The sequence below is a fragment of the Camelus dromedarius genome, chromosome 5, assembly GCF_036321535.1.
Source record: "Camelus dromedarius isolate mCamDro1 chromosome 5, mCamDro1.pat, whole genome shotgun sequence".
Lineage (NCBI taxonomy): Eukaryota > Metazoa > Chordata > Mammalia > Artiodactyla > Camelidae > Camelus > Camelus dromedarius.
This window is the reverse complement of record NC_087440.1, coordinates 36,429,752-36,454,590: the sequence shown is the minus strand read 5'-3', so window position 1 is coordinate 36,454,590 and position 24,839 is coordinate 36,429,752. Positions and strand designations below refer to the sequence as shown.

At 36.6% G+C, this 24,839-nt stretch overlaps 1 protein-coding gene across 2 annotated transcripts in view; it reads left to right on the top strand.

The window, feature by feature from the left end:
- Window positions 1–24,839, top strand: part of PRKD1 (protein kinase D1) — a 278,738-nt gene that overhangs the window by 142,855 nt on the left and 111,044 nt on the right. For both annotated transcript variants that reach the window (XM_031453524.2, XM_031453525.2), the window contains exon 2: window positions 7,467–7,605. In XM_031453524.2, coding sequence (XP_031309384.2) covers window positions 7,467–7,605 — 139 coding nt within the window. The remainder of the gene's footprint in view (window positions 1–7,466; window positions 7,606–24,839) is intronic.

Sequence of the window (24,839 nt, the reverse complement as noted above, 5' to 3'; positions counted from 1 at the left end):
TAAAACACGTATTTATTCTACTCTGGAGCACATTGTCTGGCCAGCCATGAATTTATAGTGAAATGTAACAGTAAATTGTGCTCTGTGGTCAGAAATGCCAAATGATACACACAGCAGCACAGAGGTTTCCAGCATAGGGTAGAATTAAAGAGCTTAGGACCAGTGCCGGGATCGTTGGCTGTATTTTCACAGTGGCCGGTTTTGTTAGAGTCGAACTTGGAGAGAGCCTGAAATCACTTATCTCAGATGTTTGCACTCACAACCACAAAGCCTCCGAGAAACACAGAACTGATCTTGTAATAAGCTCCAGCTGAGTTTACAAGCCTCTGAGCCTTTCTGAAAGCCTGTTTAGTTTAATGAGGGTTTTCAGATTTCAAAGCTCACACACCTTCACATAAAAACAGATGATTATGACCAAATTAGGGAATGTTGTTCCTTGAGTGTTTCCCCCCAATATGTTCTCTTCTCAGTTGTCAGGCATTGTTCCCTTACACTTTTCACCTTCCAGACGTCATTTTTAAATATGATTTTTGAAAGTCTTATTGTATATAGTTTCTATTGAAGCAGAACATTACATTACACAAAAGAAAAGATTTTCTTTTCTCTTAACAGGAAAAGAAATATGCATATAGTTATCCTGGCCAATAAAAAAAGGTGCAATCTGGAAAAAAAAATTGAGCCCTTAGCTTCTGCTGCTATGACAACTGTCCTCAGAGGGTAGATCTCCATGTTCACCCCTGTGCCCAGTTTTCACAAGGCTCTACAACCTGTTTTTGCATGGCTTGTTAATGAGGAGAGAAAAGCCATGTCTCTGACCCAGTAAGAAGGAATATGGGAGAGTGGACAGCCACACCTCAGTCATTTATACATTGGACGCATAACCTTCATGAGCATTTGTAACACTAACTTCACTTTTTAAAAATTTATTTTTATTGAAGTGTAGTTGATTTACAATGTTGTGTTAGTTTCAGGTATTCAGCAGTGATTCAGCTATACATATATGTATATTATTATTTTTCAGATTATTTTTCATCATGGGTTATTACAAGATATTGAATATAGTTCCCTGTGCTATATAGTAGGTTCTTGTTATTTATTTCATGTAGTAGTGTGTATCTCTTAATCCCAGTAGCTTCATTTTTAAAAAATTTAGTTTTTTCTTGTAACACTTTTATTGTGGTATAATTCCTGTACCATAAACTACACATATTTCAGATATACAATTTGATGAATTTTGATGGATGTATACACTTATGAAACCACCACCACAATCAAGATAGCTAACATTTCCATCACTCCTCAAGAGGTGTATATAAATTTTTTTTAAATACTGGCTCTAATATGTGTCACATATATTGGTACTATTCTGTCTATCCTGATTTTTCAGAATGTTTTCTGAGTTGCCCTTATAAAGAAATATAATAAAAGGATGTGAGGCATTCAATCCTTACTTGAATACCAAACTTTTGGTACCTTATACCTGTGGTTTTACAAAGCAGCACGACACAGAATGTGATGTTCACATATCAGCAATACAGGACCACAAAGAAATGGTATATACAGATGTCCAAGAAGCATGTGAGTAAGGCCAGGTTTCACCAGCATTGTGCTGAGCTGGCAGAATCCTTGTCTCCTAAGCTCCTTTTCAGTATTCCCACCTATCCTTCCACTACACAAGCACAGTGATAAAGTATCCATTATAAAACACTGTAAAGTTTAGCTCTTCTTTGGGGAAACAGTTGTTATTTCATCTCTTCCTTTCCAGCTCTTATTTTCTATTCATCCCAGCTCAAGCGTGGAATCCCTTGAATTTTCTCTCTCCTCCTTTGAGTCAGAATCAGCCACCTGTGGTTTTTTGAAAGAATGTGGTAAGAGGATCTGTGCATTAATTAATGTATTATACTTTGCAGAACATTTGTGTTCTCGTCAGGGATGATCCTTTAACAGTTAAAGTTTAACTCAGGATAACTCAAACTATGTTTTGAGGGTTCTATGCTAATTATTAAATTTTATATTCTTATTTTATTAAATATACTTGCTATATTTATTTCAATGTAATATTAGAATGTACTCTTACCAATTATAGGCATTTTATTTTTCTTTAATTTGCTTTTCTTGCAAATGCTATTTACATAGAATTAAATAGTCAAAAGGTTGGATAGAAAAGATTAGTATTCTATATTTAAAAAGCATGTGAGATAAGATTTTGACTTTCATCACAAGCGTATCTGGTATCGGACATGCTCACCTGCCCCAAACAAATAGAAAATAATAGAGTGTATAAAATGCCTGCTTTAGACACTGGCAACAGGCAATGCAGGACTGTGACCTCTGAGAAAAGGAAACAAACAAGGTAGGTACAACACTCATCTGAGCTTTCTGCTTGTAGGGAGAGAGAACTCAGGAAGAGCCTAATTGTCTGGCTGCATGGAGGAGAGAGAATAGAGCTCAAGGTGACCAAGGCAACAGGATTTTTAGGGGAAGAATACTGGAAAGGTGGGACCTATACACAGAAAATGCTCTAGAAATCTGCTGAAGGGTCCACTTGAGTATGTACAAGTGTATGTATCCATAAGGTAAAAGTCTATGAGGCAGAAGAAAGAGCAACTGTTGGGGAGCTATGAAATGAACACTTTCCAGAGTTCACATAGGGCTGAGAGACGGTTGAGTTTCTGTCAGGCAAATGGGAGAGATTTCACTGAACATTGGAGGTGTTCCATAGAGATGTTCAAGAGTCATGCATTAGTCGTATGGCTAAACTATCCCTCGAGCACATACTTTAGAACTGCCATAAGAAAGCTTAAAATAAGCCTTGAAAAGATAAAAAACAATCTGCAAGAACCTTAATGTTTTGCCAAAACAAATATCAGTGTTCTTTAAGGAAGACAACAAAGTCCAACTGCTCACATTAATTCATTAAACTGTCATCTAATTTTAAAAGTATACATATAAAAAAAGCAAGAAAATGTGATCCATAGCCAGGATCAAAACAGCAAATGGAAACAGATCAGAAATGTTGGACTTAACAGAAAAGAACTTTCAAGGTTACACAAAAATATGAGGTGAAAGACTTGTACATTGAGAACTATAAAACACTGCTGAAAGAAATTAAAGCAAACACAAATAAATAGATATCATATGATCATGTATTGGGAGAATTAATATTATCATATTATCCATACAACTCTGAATAACTCCAAATCCAGTGTAATCCCTATCAAAATCTAAGAACAGTTTTTACAGAAATAGAAAAAACAATCCAAAAATTCATATGGAACCATAAAATAGCCAGAATAGCCCAAGCAATTTTAAGCAAGAAGAATAAAGCTGGAGGCATAACACTTCCTGTTTTCAAAATATATAATGATAATCAAAACAGGATGACACTGGCATAAAAACAGATGTATAGACCAGTGGCCAGGCTGATCAAGCCAAGAAAATAGAAGACACAAATTACAAATAAAAGAAAACAATAAAAAGACATCACTTACAGACCCTATAGACATTAAAAGGGTGATAAAGAAATAATAAGAAAACAATATTTTTGCCTACAATTCTAACAATTTGGATGAAATGAACTGAAAGACAAAAATTGCCAAAGCTCACTTAAGAGGAAATTGAAATCTAAGTAGTGCTGTATCTATTCAGAAAATTGAATATGTAGTTTTAATCCTTCCAAAAAAATCCAGGCTCAGATGACTTTGCTGGAGAATTCTACAAAACATTTAAGGAAGAATTTATACCAATTCTATACAAATCTTCCAGATTATACAAAAAAAAAAAAAAAAAAGAAAAGAAAAGAAACTCCTTCCATATTTTTTACTTCATTCCAAAATTATCTCAAAGTGGATCATAGATCCAAATTTAAAACCCCAAACAATAAAATTTGTAGATAGAACATAAGAGAAAATCAGTGTCACCTTAGGTTACAAAAAAAATATAAGCTATTAAATGAAAAACATGAGCCATGAAGAAATTTTGATAAATTGGGTTTCATATAAATTAAGAACTTAAGAAAACAATGTTAAGGGAATGAAAAGACAATCCACAGACTAGAAGAAAATATCTGTGAAACACATATGTGATAAACAGCTTTTTCTAGACTATATAAAGAACTATCAGAACTCAACAATAAGAAAACTCCATTTTTAAAATGGGCAAATGAGTTAATCAGGTGTGTATGGGGTTGGTAAATAAGTGCATGAAGAGATTTTCAACATCATTAGCCATTAGGGAAATGTAAATTAAAATTGTGAGACACCTTATACACATTAGAATGTCTAAAATTTTAACAGCCCAACATTCCAAGTGTTGTAAAAGATGCAGAGCAATTGAGACTCTCTGCATTGCTGATGGGAATGTAAAATTGTATAGCCATTTTGAAAACAGTTTGGCAATTTCTTACAAAGTTATCCAGAAACTTTCATACACCCCAGAGAAATAAAAACTTATATTCAGGCAAAAGCCTCTGAGTGAACATTTATAGAAGCTTTATTTGTAATAGTCAAAAACTGAAACTGACTTAAATGCCCCTCTAACATGAATAGATATTTGCACTGCAGTGCCTCCATACAACACAACGGAACAATCTTCAGCAGTGAAAAGGAACAGATTAATGATACATGCAATAGCATGGACAAATCTCAACTTCATTATGCTAAGGAAAAGCAAGTCAGATTTTAAAATATGTACTGTATGATACCATTTATAGGACATTCTTGAAAAGATCAAATTATAGGGACTGGAACTGTTCTGTATCTTGGCTGTGATGTGTATACTGCATATACGGCATGTGGTTATGGTACACAGTTTTCAAAACTTTCAGAACTATAACTAAAAAGGTCAAATTTTACTATATGTTAATTATACCTTAGCCAACAATTTTTAATAGCACAAAAGTATCAAAACTTAGAGATAAATTTATCAAATATGTCAAATACATGTACACTGAAAACTATGAAACCTGTTTGAGAGAAATTTAGAAGAAACTAATGAATGGAATGATATACTTTATCCATAACAAAATAGAAGTTGCCACATTGTTAAAATATAGATCTACCCAAATTGATCTATATTTCAATGCAATATCATTGAAAATCACAACAGATTTTTTTGTAGAAATTGACAAAGTGATTCTAAAATGTGTATGGAAATTCAGAAGACCTGTAATATCCAAAGCAGTTTTGAAAGGAGAAAGATGGGGAGCTTGCACAACGAAATAAAGGTTTGGTATGAAGCTCCAATAATAGGTGTATAATGTGTTATTGGCATAAAGATAGATATATAATCAAACATACACTTATATGACCCAGAAATTCTTTTCCTAGTTATTTACTCCTAAGAAATGAAAAACAGATGTCCACCAAAACACTTGTACATAAATGTTCATAGCATTATTATTTTTAATAGCCACAAACTGGAGTAAAAAATGAATGTCTATCTGTGGGTGAACACATAAACAATTATCCTAGATCCACATAACGAAATGCAATAATTAATAGATAAATCTCAAATACAGTATGTATAAATGAGTCTCAGAAACATTGTAATGAGCAAAAGAAGCCAGCCAGAAAAGAGTACAATGCTGTATGATTTCATTTGTATGCAGTTCTGAAGCTGGCGAACTAATCTATGGTGACAAAGTAAATCTGTGTCTAGAGTCAAGATTGTGAGTAGCATCAACTATAAGGGGGTATAATAAAATGGAGTTGATGAAAATGTTTCATGGCTTTGCTGTGATTTTGGTTGCATGGGTGTTGATGCAAGAGTCAAAACTCATAGATGTACACTTATATCCATTTATTTCATGTAAATTACACATTGGTGAAGTTTATTTTTAAAATAGTACATGAACTGTCTGTTGCTTTTAAGTTGCAGAAAATGGGGTTTTAGTTTTTTCTTCCTTTCCTTGCACTCTAGTAACATTACTGGAGAAATTACCAAAAAAGGGACTGTTGTTTTCTTTAAATTAGCACAGTGGAAGCAGTGACATCATTTTAGCTCTTGTGTTTATTTTAAGGAACCCAACTCTACTAAGTGATATGCAGAAGTAGCTTTAAGCCTTGTTGTCAACAGACCCTTGAGAGCAAAAAGATGTTCTGAATATACTTATTTTTAATTCACACAAAATGTCTCACATGGATGTAGCCCCTAATTTTATTAATAAGAAAAAAATAAAGAAGAATTCACAATATGTTTATCTTCAGAAGGTATCATATTCTAGACATTCCTCCATGAATGTCCTTAAAATCTACCTTTATTGACATAAGTGTCAAACCCATCTCAAGTTTCAAGAACAAGACAGTTTTCTCTCCTTGACTTACGACCTCTGCATTACAAATATCAATTTATAAAAGAAATAGCAATCACTAATTATGTGAAAATATCATATACAAGAAAAGAGCCCTTTTCACATATGAAATTAGCCTAGGTTGTTTGATTGTTTTAACAAAAATATCCATTGCTAATACAGTTGGATTTTTGTTTACACTGTTCATGAGATTGTGGTTTGTAATCAGATTGAAATTTGCTTTAAAATCCTTAAGGGTGTCCCTACTCTTTGATCAAATGATTCTACTTTTAAAGTGGAATTCATCAGTCAGGACTGTGATTTGAATTTAGGGCCCTTTCTTGCATAACAGGAAGAGAGGGAACGTAAGGAGGAATATTGATTGTTAATATTCTAATAGTTATTGTTACTGTCAGAATTTTTCTAGGTTTGTCCATTATAAAATATCCTTCATTAACTTTCATTATTTGCCCACTGTTGGGAGATGGTCTTGAGTAATAAACTCTTGGATTTATCCCTGTGTATGTATGTATACTTAAAACAAACAGACTTTTAGCTCTTGTAGTTTTATCTATTTAACCAAGATTGCATGAAGACTAAATGCAGCATCTGGGCAGCAGCAGAAGGGAGAATGAGGTTTTCTCCTCTGCTGTTTTCCTGAGTCAAAGAATCTAGATAACACTTCTGCCCACACACAGAACACGTTTAGATTTATTGAATCATCTCTTATTTTTGAATATGCCAAAATGGGCTGACCTCTTTCGCAGACAAATTGCAGCAATATTTGTAATGGAATTGTAATAAACTAACTCCCATTTTAATGTTACTGAATTGCTGTAAACCCTGTGAAAATGTATAGTTCTTCCCACCTATTATATTTCTTGATCACCTTATTGCTAGGAATTTCCTCGAATCTCATCTCAGATTCTCCTGTATTCTCGTTCTCGAACTAGAATATCATTTTGTCATTGTTGCCCTTATGATATGTGATTTCTTTCCTCCTGATTTGGAATCATGTCAATATCAATTTTGTCATCATTTTTAAATTTTAACATTCTAGATACTGTGAACTTTTCTAATTAGTTGACATTTGTGCCCTGACATTTATTTATTTGCTTCTGATTTCAAATTCAGAAGGATTTCAACATTTAACCTGCTGTGGCATTTGTATTTACAGTTCCCTGAATGCGGTTTCTATGGAATGTATGATAAGATCCTGCTTTTTCGCCATGACCCTACCTCTGAAAACATCCTTCAGCTGGTGAAAACAGCTAGCGATATCCAGGAAGGTGATCTTATTGAAGTCGTCTTGTCAGGTAGTATACTTTTTCCTCTATCCATAGGTGAATAATTCGTATTTGGAGACTACTTGTTTGTAAGTTTTTAAGGGAACGTAGAAAAGGTACACCACACTCGGCCCCAAAAAGAGATTTCAGGGCTCTTGTCTACATGAACTTCCAAAATTATTTTGAAAAAAGCCAGAGGTTTCCCTTGAATTGGCTATTTCCACCCCCAGTACTGTCCCGATCACTTCTCCCAACTTCATGCTCTTCCCCACCCCCCACCAACATACAGGCAGACTTTCATTCATTACTTTACATCGTTCGAAACAGCAGCAAAAGCAGACAGAACCAAATTCACTAACAGTGAAGCTAAAACAAGTGTCAGGGCCCCAAATGTACTATGTGCCTGGAAGCCAAGAAGTAACAGCCGGGCTGGGAAACCATTGCTTTACTCAAATCAGAACTCTAGTAGCTACTGGCCAACACTGAGTTGGAAACCAGTATTCAGGAGTTACAGCAGGTCAGGATGTACCGTGTGACTCGAGCTAACTCACTCCCTGAGCAACAGCTATTTTCCTCTGCCCCGGTTTATATTTCTTATTTAGGATTTAGAAGTTAGTAATTGGACTGTGCCCATCCAATACAGAAAAAGTTGAATGTATTAACTTTTAACAGAATTGCAGAGAATGCCTGTAGCAGGGATCCTAACAACAAAGATTGGTGCAATATTGTGAGGAAGTTCAGATTTTTACTGTTTTTTTTTTGTTGTTGTTGTTAAAATCAAGTTAGATTGCATTACTCCTTTCTCCCTTCTGGCCTTCTTTGCTTGCTTCCTTTCTCTTTGACTAAAGGAAATCCATTCCCTTTAAAAATGATTCTAGGCTTCGTTTCCTCAAGTTCCTCAACTTTTTCAGAGCCCAGTACTTGGAGGCACTGATTATAATTCACTCGGGCTTTGTTTGCTTTGATTCAGTCCAGTTCACTTTGTCTTTGTTGATCTCCTTTCATCATGTGAGGTCCTGGGATTTCATTGGATACATAGATCCTATCAAATAACTTGTTTTGCTAGATAAAAGTAATAATTTTCCTGCTGTTTATAGGGTTGCCGGTTGCTAAACAAACTGAAAAAGCAAAGGTTTTCATTTTTTAAAATTTTGGAGGGGAAAACTCACTTACTTTGGGTTCTCCCTTTTACTTTTCTTTAGCTCTTTTGACACCGGCTCACAGCACCTGGCCTTACAAAACTAGTGCCTGGACATGTTTTTTAAGTATCCTGTTTCCGAACACTAAGGGCTGCCTGAAATAAATTATTCAGGAAAATCATGCACCAAATCTATTCTCACCGTAATTCATATTAGACTCAAAGCCAGGCGGTTTTTCAAATGATGTTTTTTATGAGTCTTTTCCCTGTGGCAGTGTCTAGAAATATATGAAGATGTTCAAGATTGCATTTCTAAATTACTTATTTTTCTTTCCATTTGACTTTTGTTAACAAGCGCTTTACAGTGGTACCAGACAGATTGAAAGCAAGCTGTGTGTGGGTGTTCTGGGGATGGAGGGGGTGGGTGTTGCCTGTTTGCATGTCATACCAGCGTCAGTGAGCCAGACCTGCCCCGCCCCACGTGGACCTGACGCAGCCCTCTGGGGGGCCCTGGGCGCAAGCACTGGCATTCTGCTTTTCTTCTTCATCTTTGCAAGCCCAGAACCTCAGATTGTGCTTCCACGCCACTTTTTTTTTTTTTTTTTTTTTTTACCATCCACTTTTTATGTTCCAATGTCCTGCCTCTCCTGTCTCCTTGGCCACATCTGCTGAGAGGGCATTTTAGGGTAGCCCTTCTCCTCACCCGCTGTCCAGGCACCTGGCTCAGGAAAGGCTCTCCCACTCTATCAGCCTCTATCTTGTTGGTATTTAAAAGGTGCCATTTTATAACAGCCCGATTCCAATTTTGAACCTTGAGCCTTTGAACCCTTTTCTCACTCCACGTAGTCCCACTTCCCCAGTGCATTTAACCCTTAAATTATTGAGTTACACACACACACACACACACACACATTCAGTTATGTTCAGATCTCCAGCATTTACCTGTAAACTTCTTCAGCAACTGTATTCTCCTACCTCCTTTCCCATGCTAACGCTTGGCATTGTGACTTTCTCAAGAAATGTTAAAGGTGGTTTTTCTTTAAAACCTCCCACCCCTCCACATTACAGCCCTGTTTTCCCCCATACCTTTTCCCGTTGCTGGTTGTTGCCAGTCACCTGCAGCGCAGCCTCACACATGACCTCACCAGTAAGGCATGGCTTCCACTCTGAGATGTCCATGTGGCGGGACTCCTCCTGCATCGTGCTGATCGCTGCCACATGTACATGCCTGTTCCCTGTCTTTTTTCCCTGTCGTTTTCAATCACTAACTCCTACCATTTTTGAACTGTATTTTTCCCTTTATATTTTCCTTCCCCCCAGCACATGGCCCATGATATGCATGTCCTACCTCACTTTGCTGCAGTCTCAACTACTTGGTATTCTTATATCCTAACAGGGTGTGCTCTGCTCTACCTGCCTGTAATCTGAATTACTTTAACATCCATTTTTGCCGATCCTGTTCCAGAGCCACACGTGACTCCTGGACACACAGTCCCTTGCCGACAGGGCTTAAGGCAGATCTGCCTTTCACCTGGCTGTACTGTTGTTTAGCTGTCTTCCCCTCTCCCCATCCTTTTGTTACTATGGTAACATGAGTTCTCAGTAAACATATATGGATTGATTGATTGCCCATTGGTTATCACATTAGACATTACAGAATTTTGCAAAAATACTGATTTGTTGTAAAAATATCATTTCTAGATAGATTCTCAAAAGTAAACTGGAGTTCAAGTCTCCTTGCTCTGCGTTTACCCAGCCCTGACAAGAAATTAGTGCCTGTGATGTGGGCAGGATGGCACTGCATTATAATTTGAGGCAAGACAAATGATAGCTACTAAGACACTTCAGGCCCTGATGCAAAGGAGCTCGTAAACATACTCATTCCTGAACCAGTCCCTAAAGAGAAGGGATGCTGTGATTAAGGATCCGCTTCATTCAAAATGCAGTGGGTAAGGGGGTAGGGGAGCAAAACACTGGTCATTCCCTCTGTTGCCTTTTAATCAGTTCAAGAACATAAACATGCTGTAAAAATTTTCCTCTTGAAGACTGTAGTCTTCCTGTTAAAATTCATTTTTCCAAATTTTCTGTTTTTCCGCACGAAAATATGCATTTCACTCTGTAGTTTGACATAAACGTAATCTAATTCTTTATGTTTAACCAACATTCCACCAACAGGAACATTTTCTGACATAGTAGTACAGGGGTAAAACTTGAGAAAATATAGAAAAAATAATTTTGAGGAAGGTTAAACACCCTTGTCTCTTCAGACAACATCAGGAATTTTCTTTTGCTTATGTCATTTTCTGCTGAGACCTTTCATCATCTGTTAGTACTTACCAGACTGCTCCTGGCTAATTTGCTGTCCTTTTCTCTCCTTTGAAAAAAAAAATACGATTTGGTTGAGCTAATGCTTTTAGACTCAGTAAGCCAGGAAAAGATTGCTCACCAGTGGATGTGTTGCGTTATGGAGAAAAATGAAAAAACTCCATGGAAGTTCCCCATCATATACACTCCCACCTCTGGCAGACTTTCTTTGTCTGTTGACCAAAGGATTAGCATTGTTACTATTGTAATGAATTAGGAAAACACTGCAAATGGAAATTTCTTTTACTAACGCCAAAGTCAAGTTCAAGTACATAGTACTGAACTGTAAAATAAAGTTCATGGAATTTATCTGAAGTCTTCTTCATGAGGGATCTCTATTGAAGCCTGGTAATTCAGCCATAGCAAAGCAAATTAATAACAGGACTGTGTACACATGACTCAACTCTTTTTGTTTTGTTTGGACTTGATCTCTAATAATTGCGTGTATATGTGTGTATGTATCTATCTTGAGTTACTGCAAGAATTTCTCAAATAAAATCACAGTTTTAAAGTCTTAGAGCTAAATGTTAAAGCTTTTTTTCTTTCATTAATAGTAAAAATCCATATTTTTCTTGGAAATGTTTATTATCTTTTACATTAGATTATCCTGTATTATTTATAACTGTACAAAATGCTGTTTCCACTTGTGGTTATTTGTTCCGCAGTGTCTAGAGATGGGAGCCACGTTAGAAGGCTCATGCTATAGCCCAGGCAGAGGGGCTGCGGGTCTGTCCTCAGGCAGTAGTAGAAGAGCTGGAAGTGAGGTGGAGAGATCAAGAGCTATTTAAGAGGTAAAATTAAAAAGCTAGAATAACCATTTGGATATAGTTGATGAAGGAGAATGAGAAAATGAAGGGGACTCCAAGGAGAGCTTGTCTACCTAAGAGTGATCTCGTTTCCTGGCCCCCACCCCAAGTCTTGCCTTCATGCATTGTTCAGTGCATCTGATCAAGGGTTTGGGACTGACCCGAGGGAATGAAGAATGATTTCAGAGACGTATAGTAGCGCTGATTTCCTTTGTGATTTCGTACAAGTTGCATAATCTCTGGAATTTGGGGGTTTGTTTGTTTGTCTTTTAATCTAAAAAGGAGCTTATACTGAATGAGAGTATCATAAACAGTGCTAATAATACATGGAGTCCATGTTCTCTTCAGTCTGCAAGTAAAGGGCAATGTGTAAGGATTGAGTACAGTTTCCAGGGCCGGATCATCTGGGTCATATCATTTCTCTGTGCCTCACTGCTTACATCTTTGGTAAGACTTTAAACCATTCTGTGTTCCAGTTTCCTCATCTGTAAAATGGGACAACACTAGCACCTACACTGTGAGGTTATTACCAAAATTAAATTAATGGGTATAAAACACTTCGCAGGGTTTCTGTGCATAGCAGCTGCACAGGAGATATTAGCTGTTTTGATTGCTTCGTCTCACACTGAGTGGCCTTTCCCCTTGATGTTCATGGTTGTTAAACATATCACAAAAGGGAATCCTGGTCTTTGACAACTTTGTGATAACTTTGAAAAATGTTGTGTTAAGCAGTGTTGAAGGAATTACTTACCGTAGGACTCTTCATAATTTTGGTGCAGGCTTATGGACACATAACTCTCTAACATCACTTCCCAAATTCACTTTATCACAAAGTGCTTTTTTCCCCTCCAAATACCTGGTAAGTATTGGTTCAGCAGTCCAAGATGGAAATGCTCCTCTGGGTCAAGCACATGGACCAGAGGTCTGAGAGGATACATCCATTCTCTCTACACAGGCCACTAATCTCTCAGGGGAATATTTGAACCTGGGAAAAGCCGGAGTTAAGAAGAAAGAAAACTTTGTTTACATAGTAGCACAGGCTTTTGAAGCAGTTTGCATAAATGATGTTGTTTCCTTCGTAGTGACTCTGGGAGGTAGTGAAATCAGATATCGTAAAAGCTATGGAATATAAGTTTTAACTTGCCCACATCCTGCGCTGAGCAGGGGTAATACCAACCAGAGCTTAAATCTAAGTATTGAGTCACTATTCACACCACTTCAAGTTGGCCCTTTGAACTTGGACCAGTAAACAGGAATTCTTGAGGACCTGTTCAAAGAATTCCTACTATAGTAAGACAGTTTATATTTCAGGGAAACATTGATAGTATTTGTAACAAACAGAACCAGCGATGAGCTAGCTACAAGTTCCATTGACATGATTTTTACCACAGGACAATTATTCCCCTCTTCCTCATAAAAAATAGATATTTGATAAATATACAGACTATGATCAGGTTAAGAAAACTTGGAGGCTCTTCTCTATAGAGTTATGGCACAAAATATGAAATAATAAAGTAACTGTGCCCTTATTTAAATAGGATCTCATTATATAATTTCACAACTTTGATCAAAGTTGAAATAGTGTCTTAGGGTCACTTTATTTAAAGGGTCCTTATGACCATGTTTTTCTATTAGTAAGGTTCAGGGCCTAAACCATAAGCCAGAAGAAATATATGGTAACAAAATTCCAGCTAGTCCTCCTTCCTTTCGTAGGAAGTGTAAATTACTGATTTACATGGCATTGTGCCAGTTATATCCATTTCTCTCAGATATAGTACATTGCTTAGTAGTGTTTTCTCCTCCTCTGAAATATGGGTGGATGGGAGGGAAAAAACTCGGCAGTGATGTATTAGATCTCTGCATTATTACTTCCCCAAGAGTGTATTACGGAGACGTAATTTTGTTTGTTTGCTTTTAAGAAGGCAGATTTAATCATAAGAAGCACCTCCTCAGCCCTAATCTTGCTTGGGTAGTTAAGGTAGAAAAAGACTTGGCCTTTAGTACTCAGTTATATTTCTTTGTAGTTGTGCTTGGATATCCGCATATGCCAGGTTGAGTGATGTCAATTCCTGTCCAACTTCAGCTGCAGTTTTCTGTGTGGGTGGTTTTGTAACAATGGAAAACTTAAATGTAAGATTACAGGCCATTACTCTTTTCTTCTAAGTATGGTTTATGTTAACTGTCTTCAACATTTCCTTTTACTATTAATTCTCTTTCCATCCTTATCTTTCAAATAAACCTGGTTTTGGTCTCTTGGTGCTACCCTAAACCTTTCTTCATAAAAAACGTGAATGCAAAGTGCAGGCTGTCGGGACGTTCGCATGGGTCTCTCACCTTTCCCCACTTGTGACCTGGATGAGGCAATGTGGGGGCTTAGAGTCCTTCTCCCCTTACTTTGTTAGTTTTCTTGATTATTTGTCCTTTTGTGGAGTGGATTCTCCAGGGAGATACAGTACAATAGTACATTGCTTCTCTGTCTTTTTTCACCCGGGTACTCTTACACATCAAGGTAAAGTGAAGACATTCTCCCCAGGTCCCATGGGGCATAAGACAAACCCCAAAGGAAAAAGTTCTTTAAAGAATCTTAGTTCATTTGAAGAATTTGTGCCCATGTTGCTGCATAATGTTTCTCCTGCCTAGTTTTATTTTTCTTTTAACATAAATTATATTGTATTGTATTGTATTAAAGTATAGTTGGTTTACAATGTTGTGTTAATTTCTGGTGTACAGCAAAGTGATTCATTTATACATACGTATATATATATTCCTTTTCATAGTCTTTTTCATTATAGGCTATTAGAAGGTATTGAATAGAGTTCCCTTGTTATACAGTAGGACCTTGCTGTCTATATATTTTATATATAGCAGTTAGTATCTGTGAACCCCAAACTTCCAGTTGATCCCTCCACTCTCTTTTTTACCTGTCTGGTAACCACAATTTTGTTTTCTATCCCTGTGACTTGTCCTGTTCAGTTTTGAATAAAAAATATTTCTTCCCCATGTTGTTCTTTAAGAAATAAAGGTAACATTAGTGACAGTGACAGAAGGATATATAGCATTTATGATGTGTTAGGCACTGCTCTGAGTGCTTTACATATACTAACTCAGAAATATACATATTTCTTTCATGGCATATATCCACATAACTTCAATTTGATAAATAGTGGACTTCTAGTCAAAGACCACTTTGAGGCTCAGAGCTGCATTTATTTCTTACATAGTGTTTGACAAGTCAGTTCATTTCCCTGAGTCTTTATCCATCTCCTGTCAAATAGCAAAAACAATTACTCCGGTATAGAGTTGGGCTCTAGATTTCATGCGAAAAATTAGAAAGCGTTTCAGAGATGCCCAACAAATGTGAAGTACTCAGCCTCTTTGCCCCACCTCCACCCTATTGGACTACACATTTCTTGAAACAGGAGTCATTTATTTTGATATTGAATCCTCAGGGCCTGGCATATCCCTTACAATCAATGTCTATTTGTTCAGCGAATGAATACCTACATTAGCAAAATGAACAACCAATAAATTCAAATGAATGGTTAAATTGGTGCTGTTGTATATGATATCCCAGAGTTAACTGCTCTTCTGTTGGAATTGAATTTCGGTGCTTACTGTTGACTCTTCTTGGTCTAATCTATTAGTAAGATTAATATTATTATCATCTGACTAACCCTTTTTTTCTAGTTTCTTGCTATCATCTACATATTCTTAGAAACAAACTTTTTTTGGAAATCATTTATTTTTAGAAATTTAGTTCTGCTCTCAAAACATTGCGATGTCTTTCACAACATTCCTCATGTGAAATGAGACCTAATTAATAAGATAAAATTGTTTCCCTTCTAATTCCTACAGCTCCTGGATTCTGTTCATCACTATGACCAACTAACCTCATTTGCTACGAAGTCCATTCACTCTTATTACTTCACTTTTCCCACCCATTGCTCTTTTCTTCCAAATATTCTTGCTTTCTTTCTAAAACGTATTTGGTAGTCACTTCTTTTTGATGAGCTCCCCCTCAATACTAATCTCTGTTTCCTTCATCAGTTTGTTGTCACATGTTCATCTGGAGCCTTGGTGCTCCATACCTGGCATTACTGCTCAGAGAGGTGACCCTGGAGCTGTCCTCAGGCTCTGACCTTTCTATTCCAGTGTCTGGAAGGAATAAGGAGTGATGTCCTGAGAGGTTGGCTGACCTTTCCTTTCCCTCCTCGTGTTGGACCTCTGTGGCTGTATCCATCCAGCAGAACAGCTGTCCATGCCTAAGGGTCAGCTGGCAAGATCTATAGGAAAAGCTGAGTCATGTGCTTCAGAGCTGGCGTCTAAGTCTCCGTAGATCTCTGTCTGAGTACATACCGTGGTTTTCAGAGAGGGACACATCAAGCCCTTTGTTTGCACAGAATTAGCCTAAGGCCTAGCCCTCCACCATCTGGCAAGTGAATATTCAGCCAGAAATCATAGTTTTTCCTTCTTTTCTCTTTTCATCTACTACTTCTGTAATTGGCAGTATTACAAGCCATCCAGATAAACAGGAAAAGAACACGGGTAATGAAAACCACACAAAGGGGGCTTTTTCTCTGTATTCTCAGGTCTTTGTGTAACCAAAGATTCCCTATATTTACTTCTTAGGGTGGAGTTAAAGGTCTCATGTAGATAAATCTTAACCGTGTTAGCACCTCAGTGGTACAACCGGATCTCAGAGGACTTGCATATTCAGAATCTTTCCAGAAAATATAGTAAGATGTTAGCTTTTTTTAAAAATTAATTTTGCCTTTATAATTGACTTATAAAGTGTACAAAAATGTCTTGTTATTTACCAGATTTGACTCAGAATTATTTGGGACTTATTGCCAAAAGCCACACTCCAGCTCAAAAATGATTTTGACACATCAGAGATACTGAAATAGATGAGTTACAGAATCTGACCATAATATAAAACAATGTTTTAGATGATAATGTTATCTTGTAAATAGGTATTCCCATGGCTCAATTTTATACAGAGATGACATGGATTTTTTTTTTTCAAATCAAAAACTTTGAAAAAATTGTTAGTTTTCTGCTGAGCTTAAGTAACACAAAATTCTTGTGCTCCAAGCTCAAACTGGAAGATAAAAGTATTTGTGTTTTTATTTTGTCTGTCTTTTATAAAAATCTGAAATTGTGTTCATGACAGTCAGCTGAGAGATATGCCACCCATGCCTCTGGCTGTGCCCTGTCCAGTGTGGTAGCCACTATGTGTGTGTGGCTATATAAATTTCAGTTAACTAGAATTAAAGTGAAATTAAAATTCAGCTCCTCAGGTGCACTGACTACGTTGTAAGTGTTCAGTAGACACATTGGCTAAATAGCTGCCATATTGATATGGAACATTTTGACCATCAAAAATAGTTCTGCTGGACAGAGCAGCTAGATAAACGAAATTTTACTCCTAAAAAATCTGGAACATGTTGTGTACAAACACACACCCTGCAAAAGTTCTTTTAATGGAAATGCTCTTTGACATGACATATTGAGAGATATTATAAATAACACACCTGAAAATTTTGGTAGCACATGTATTACCAAAATCTCATAGGAGAAATTGTCTACTATCTCATCCTGTGACCTCCTTATTGGATAAATTCCTCAGACTTCAGTATCCCCAACAGTTCTATTTTATGAATAATGTTAGTCTTAGGACATTTAATCTTCCTTCTTGTGTTGGCCTTGGCCTTCAAGTCTGAATTCATCGGCCACCGTTAATAATGTTACAAGTCAGTACTCCATCACTTTTACTGTACTAATTCTTTGTGTTTGGCAGAGTATTCAATTTCCCTGGGGTTTCTTGGTTTCTTTATCTTATTTCATTGTGTGCTACACAGAATACCCTAGTAGTTAAAAGCACAGATCCTGGAACCAGACTGCCCGAGTCCAGTCCCCAGCAGCCCATTCATTAGCTGTGTGGCATTGGGAAAGCCATTTAATGTTTGGGTGTTTCCTCACCTTCAGACTAAGGCTTGACTATGATAATAACGTAAAGTATCTAACACATTAGCTAAGACATCCAGATCTTGTAAAATCTCTTAGAAAGCAAGGAGTTAGGAAAAGTAGATAGTAGGAAAGAAAGGAAATAGGTCAGGAAGGGTAATATGGCATCATAGTATAGTTTATAGTGTACAAACTATTTGTACAATATATAAACAGATGCTTTTCTTTGTTTTATCTCACATTTTTCCAAGGTAATTTATGGTGGCTTACAAAAACATACAAAATATAATAAAATATCAAGGGTTGACAAGTTAGAAAAGACAACATTTAGTTAAGACTGTAAACTCTAAAGTATTTATTTAAAAACAATTATATAACTTTAGTCTCATACTTCATAAGATGTTCTGAATCAGAAAAACCTGCTTTTGAAGGCCAAACCTTTCTTTGTTACTGTGCCCAACTGTTTATTCTCAGGAAAGTCATCCCTCTGGGTTCGCAGGAAATTTACATCACAGCATACAGAATGCAATTTTAAAAATGTATTGATTGAGATTGATCAGTGAAGATTAATACTGATCAAGATTGTCTCATGATCTTATATGGATGGATTCTCTTTTTCACTATGAGGAGATGTTGGAATGCCTTCTTGACTTCATCCTATGTCAAGATAATCCCCTTAGTAGAAGGAGAAATCACAATATATGCTTTGTTTCCATATTCTTCTCTCTCTCCCTTCCTCCCTCCCTCTCCCCCTCTTTTTCTCTCTCTCAACACGTACACACACACATACACACTCATGCAATAACCTAGAGGAGGAAAGGAGGGAAGGAAAGGCAGAATTGTATATACCATAAAAATCAGTGAAATAAAGTCATTGAAGGCTGTCCGAGTTAACAAAAGCCAATTGGAGAATAGCTACTGAATGGCTATCTGAAGACTTTGTGGATATGAATTATTTTTGCTTGAGGTAAAGATTTGGGCTTCACTTGAAAAGCTGCCAAATATCCCTTTTTGATGCTCCATGATTGGTAGCACATAGCACTTCAGTTCAATAACTCAGCCGTGCCACCATCTGCCCAGCACTCTCATTTTGCTAGTTGGCATGTCGTTTATTTGCTTTTAACATGCGACCCATATAAAAATGCCTCATAATCTGCCAAAATTAGAAATGCAGCTGTTTTAAGTCTTAAACAGCAATAGACTATTCATTATGCCAGTATGGAGGAGTAAAATAGAAAGATGTATTTGAAAAGAACAATACTATGCCAAAATGTATTTGTTCCTCCACTTTTCTAAGTATTTTTAAGTCATCTGTAGCCTGTTACCATGTTGACTTCAAAGTGAAGTCAACACACAAATATACCAAGTATCTCTTTTCCTACATACACTTTAATACAAGAATTGGGATCTGAGTACAAACTCTGAATTCACTTTTTTCATGGTGTGAAGCAATTTTAGCATTTCGGTTCTGAGAAAATGAAAATTTTCTGGCTAACCCTGGGTCTCATCTTACTCTATTTTTATTTTCCCCAGGAGTTTTTGAGGTTCTAATCATTATAACTTGTTAATCCTGAAAACATGATAATATAGAGCTGTGTGGAGAATTCTCACTGAGACCAAGCAGTTGGTTGGTTGTTAAAAAAAAAGATGAAGAGAAAATAGATTTTTTCCCACCACATAGTAATCTTGTGGTGCTGGGGGAAAAAAAAAATAACTGAAGCAAAAACTATTCCTTAATTCACCATGTTATCCACAATCAGATTATTTAGGGATAATGGACATGAGTAAACAATAAAGGTCTGGTATGGAACAGGCCATCTGGAGACATCTTTATTCATGGTGACTAGACATAACCATTCTAAAACTCAAGTTGGATGTTTGAAATAGGTTTGCCCCAGCCTTTACACTAGTTTGTTTTTTTGGTGGGGAGGGGGCATAATTAGGTTTACTTATTTATGTTTTAATGCAGATTGAACCCAGGAACCTCAGGCATGCTAAGCACACACTCTACCACTGAGTCATACTCCCCTCTTCCCAGCATTTTTACTTTGACATTCATTTAGGTAAAGATCTAAGTGAGATTTACTTGGTTATATATTTTGCTGCCCCTACATGAGACCTTTCACCATTGTGAGTTTCAAGCACTTTAAAAATCATTTATATTTTTGAGAATCAACCTGTAAAAAATTACTTCCTATGAAATCAGAACTGTAAAAGCAATGATAGAGCAAGATACAAGTTTGCTAAAATGGACAGACTTCATATGTACTTAAGTATCCAACAAAACTAATAATACTAAAGAATAGGGAAAATATGTTACAATTCTTTTAAAATACATGTAACAGTTAGCTCAGTGTCACACACAGTAGTCACTCTGCAAATAACTTTTTCATGATCGATGTGCTTTGCTTGACAATTTAATACTCCATAAATGGATCTCAGTTTGAAAGGAAAATTTTAATTTTGGTTTTAAGGAGTTAAAATGTTTGGAAAATTCCAAAGTTAAAAGGCACACTAGACCTTATGACATGTTGTTCTAACAATTATTCCAAAATTTTAATGAAAAATACTTGTTTAATTCTGCCGCTTTAATATACTCCTTCCCTGAGAACCAATGTGTAATGTTTACATATTGAGCCAAAGAGATTCATGGTGTCCTTCAAGCTTAACAGCAACCTCAGGATTATCTCACGTGTAAATCTCCACCCTTGCTGGTTTTATGCTTTAAAAACATTTAGTGCTGAGCAGAGGTCTTGGTTTACTGTTGCTAATGACTGAAATCTATTTTTGGTCCCCTGGAGTACTTAATACACAGAACCTGTGAGACAAGCACAAATGCATCCTTCCTGCTTTGGAATCAGACTGGCCTCCTTAGACGATAGCACCCTTGCAAGTGGATCAGTAGTCAAGGCCTGATAGGTTTTTAACTAAACTTTTTGTTTTTTGAATAGTTTTAGAAGTAAAGTTGCAAAGACAGTACAGAAAGTTCACCTCACCCAGATTTCTTTCCTCTAATGTTATCATCTTACATTGGCATCATGGTATATTTATCAAAACTTAAGAAATCAACAGTGGTCAATGATTCAAACTTAGCAGTTTTTTCTCATTAATGTCCTATTTCTGCCCCAGGACCCGACCCAGAGCACCACATTGCATTTAGTTGTTACCTTTCTTCCAGTCTCCTCTGGTCTATGTCAGTTTCTCATACTTCCCTTGTCTTTCATGAATGACTTTGGCAGTTTTGAGATTTGTCTCTTCTTCGTTTATTTATTCAAAACCCAATTGTAGGTGTTTATATATTTTTTACTTACATAAGTAACAGTGCATTTGATGACATAAGTTCTAAAGCCACTTGTCATAGTACTGTTCTTGAATTCAGGTTTTCTTATTAAACATATAAAGAGAGAACACACACATATATATATGTATAGTTTAAAGAGATCAGTGATTACCAGTATAAACAACTGTGATGGTTAATTTTATATCAGTTTGACTGGGCCATGGGTACTCATATATTTGGTTTAACATTATTCTGGGTGTGTCTGTGAGGGTGTTTCTGAATGAGGTTAAAATCTGAATCAATAGACTGAGTCAAGCAGATCATATATAAAGAATATATACTTATTCAATACTGTGGAAATAATTAGGACTCTAATTATTGAAAGTAATAGCCAGTAAAGGGAAAGAATTGAAAGTTTATCTTGCCTTCCCTGTACTAACTGCATTGCAAAATAGCCAAATAGCACCAGTTTATGAGGAAAATATATTTTTTATACAATTATTACAAGAAACAGTGTAGAATGAATGATGGAATCAGAATCACTGGTTTGCAGCCTCAGATGAAATCGTTGATTCAGTCAGTGTTCATCAATGGATGAAACCATTATAGCATTGGTTCTCAAATTTTAGTGTGCATCAAAATCTCCTGGGAAACTTGTTAAAGCACACACTGTTGGGCTACACCCCCAGAGTCTCTGATTCAGTATGTTTAGGGTGTGGCCAAAAATATGCATTTCTAACAAGTTTCCATGTGATGCTGGTGCTGCTGGCCCTGAGGAGCACACTTTGAGACCCTCTGCACTAGATGTAATTTTGGTAGGGAACCAAAATGGAAACATCAGGCTGTCATCACCGGAATCTACTTTAGTAGGGCAGCCAGATATTGTGAGTCTCCAGATGTTATGCAGAATGAAGTACAAAGGATGGAACTGTTTGGACAGACTTTTCCAGAGTAATAGAATCAATAGAGGGGGGTGGTGTGGAAGGGTAGAAATTGATTGACTTTAAGGAGTTGGCTCTTGTGATTATGGAGACTGGCAAGTCTAAAATCTTTGGGGTAGGCCAGCAGGCTGGAGACCCAGGGAAGAGTTGATGTTTTAGCTTAAGTCCAAAGGCAGTCTGCTGGCAGAATTCCCTTTTCCTCAGGGGAGGTCAATTTTTTGCTGGTAAAGTCTTCAACTGACTGGATGAGGCCCTCTCATGTGATGGAGGGTAATCTGCTTTATTTGAAGTCTACTGATGTTTTTTTTTTTTTAACATTTTTTATTGATTTATAATCATTTTACAATGTTGTGTCAAATTCCAGTGTTCAGCACAATTTTTCAGTTATTCATGGACATTTACACACTCATTGTCACATTTTTTTCTCTGTGAGTTATCATAACATTTTGTGTATATTTCCCTGTGCTATACAGTGTAGTCTATTCTACAATTTTGAAATCCCAGTCTATCCCTTCCCACCGTCCACCCCCCTGGTAACCACAAGTCTGTATTCTCTGTCTGTGAGTCTATTTCTGTCCTTTATTTACACTTTGTTTTTGTTTGTTTGTTTTTGTTTTTGTTTTTGTTTTTTAGATTCCACATATGAGCGATCTCATATGGTATTTTTCTTTCTCTTTCTGGCTTACTTCACTTAATGACATTCTCCAGGAGCATCCATGTTGCTGCAAATGGCATTATGTTGTCGGTTTTTATGGCTGAGTAGTATTCCATTGTATAAATATACCACCTCTTCTTTATCCAGTCACCTGTTGATGGACATTTAGGCTGTTTCCATGTTTTGGCTATTGTAAATAGTGCTGCTATGAACATTGGGGTGCAGGTGTCATCCTGAAGTAGGTTTCCTTCTGGATACAAGCCCAGGAGTGGGATTCCTGGGTCATATGGTAAGTCTATTCCTAGTCTTTTGAGGAATCTCCACACTTTTCCATAGTGGCTGCACCAAACTGCATTCCCACCAGCAGTGTAGGAGGGTTCCCCTTCCTCCACAGCCTCTCCAGCATTTGTCATTTGTGGATTTTTGAATGACGGCCATTCTGACTGGTGTGAGGTGATACCTCATTGTAGTTTTGATTTGCATTTCTCTGATAATTAGTGATATTGAGCATTTTTTCATGTGCTTTTTGATCATTTGTATGTCTTCCTTGGAGAATTGCTTGTTTAGGTCTTCTGCCCATTTTTGGATTGGGTTGTTTATTTTTTTCTTATTGAGTCGTATGAGCTGCTTATATATTCTGGAGATCAAGCCTTTGTCGGTTTCACTTGCAAAAATTTTCTCCCATTCCGTAGGTTTTCTTCTTGTTTTATTTCTGGTTTTCTTTGCTGTGCAGAAGCTTCTAAGTTTCATTAGGTCCCATTTGTTTATTCTTGCTTTTATTTCTTCTAGGAGAAAATGTTTTAAATGTATGTCATATAATGTTTTGCCTATGTTTTCCTCTAGGAGGTTTATTGTATCTTGTCTTATGTTTAAGTCTTTAATCCATTTTGAGTTGATTTTTGTATATGGTGTAAGGGAGTGTTCTAGCTTCATTGTTTTACATGCTGCTGTCCAGTTTTCCCAACACCATTTGCTGAAGAGACTGTCTTTATTCCAATGTATATTCTTGCCTCCTTTGTCAAAGATGAGTTGACCAAAAGTTTGTGGGTTCATTTCTGGGCTCTCTATTCTGTTCCATTGGTCTATATGTCTGTTTTGGTACCAATACCATGCTGTCTTGATGACTGTAGCTCTATAGTATTGTCTGAAGTCTGGGAGAGTTATTCCTCCAGCCTCTTTCTTTCTCTTCAGTAATGCTTTGGCAATTCTAGGTCTTTGATGGTTCCATATGAATTTTATTATGATTTTTTTCTAGTTCTGTGAAATATGTCCTGGGTAATTGGATAGGGATTGCATTAAATCTGTAGATTGCCTTGGGCAGTGTGACCATTTTAACAATATTGATTCTTCCTATCCAAGAGCATGGAATATCTTTCCATTTTTTAAAGTCTTCTTTAATTTCCTTCATCAATGGTTTATAGTTTTCTGTCTATAATTCTTTCACCTCCTTGGTTAGATTTATTCCCAGATATTTTATTACTTTGGGTGCTATTTTAAAGGGGATTGTTTCTTTACTTTCTTCTTCTGTTGATTTATCGTTAGTGTAAAGAAATGCAACTGATTTTTGAATGTTAATTTTGTAACCTGCTACCTTGCTGAATTCTTCAATCAGCTCTAGTAGCTTTTGTGTGGACCTTTTAGGGTTTTCTATATATAGTAACATGTCATCAGCATATAATGACACTTTTACCTCTTCTTTTCCAATTTGGATCCCTTTTATTTCTTTCTCTTGCCTGACTGCTGTGGCTAGGACTTCCAGGACTATGTTGAATAGGAGTGGTGATATTGGGCATCCTTGTCTTGTCCCAGATTTTAGTGGGAAGCTTTTGAGTTTTTCACCGTTGAGTACTATGCTGGCTGTAGGTTTGTCATATATAGCTTTTATGATGTTGAGATATGTTCCCTCTATACCCACTTTGGCGAGAGTTTTTATCATAAATGGGTGTTGAATTTTATCAAATGCTTTTTCTGCATCGATTGAGATGATCATGTGGTTTTTGTCCTTTCTCTTGTTGATGTGATGTATTACACTGATTGATTTGCGTACGTTGAACCAGCCTTGTGTCCCTGGGATGAACCCCACTTGGTCATGATGTATAATCTTTTTTATGTG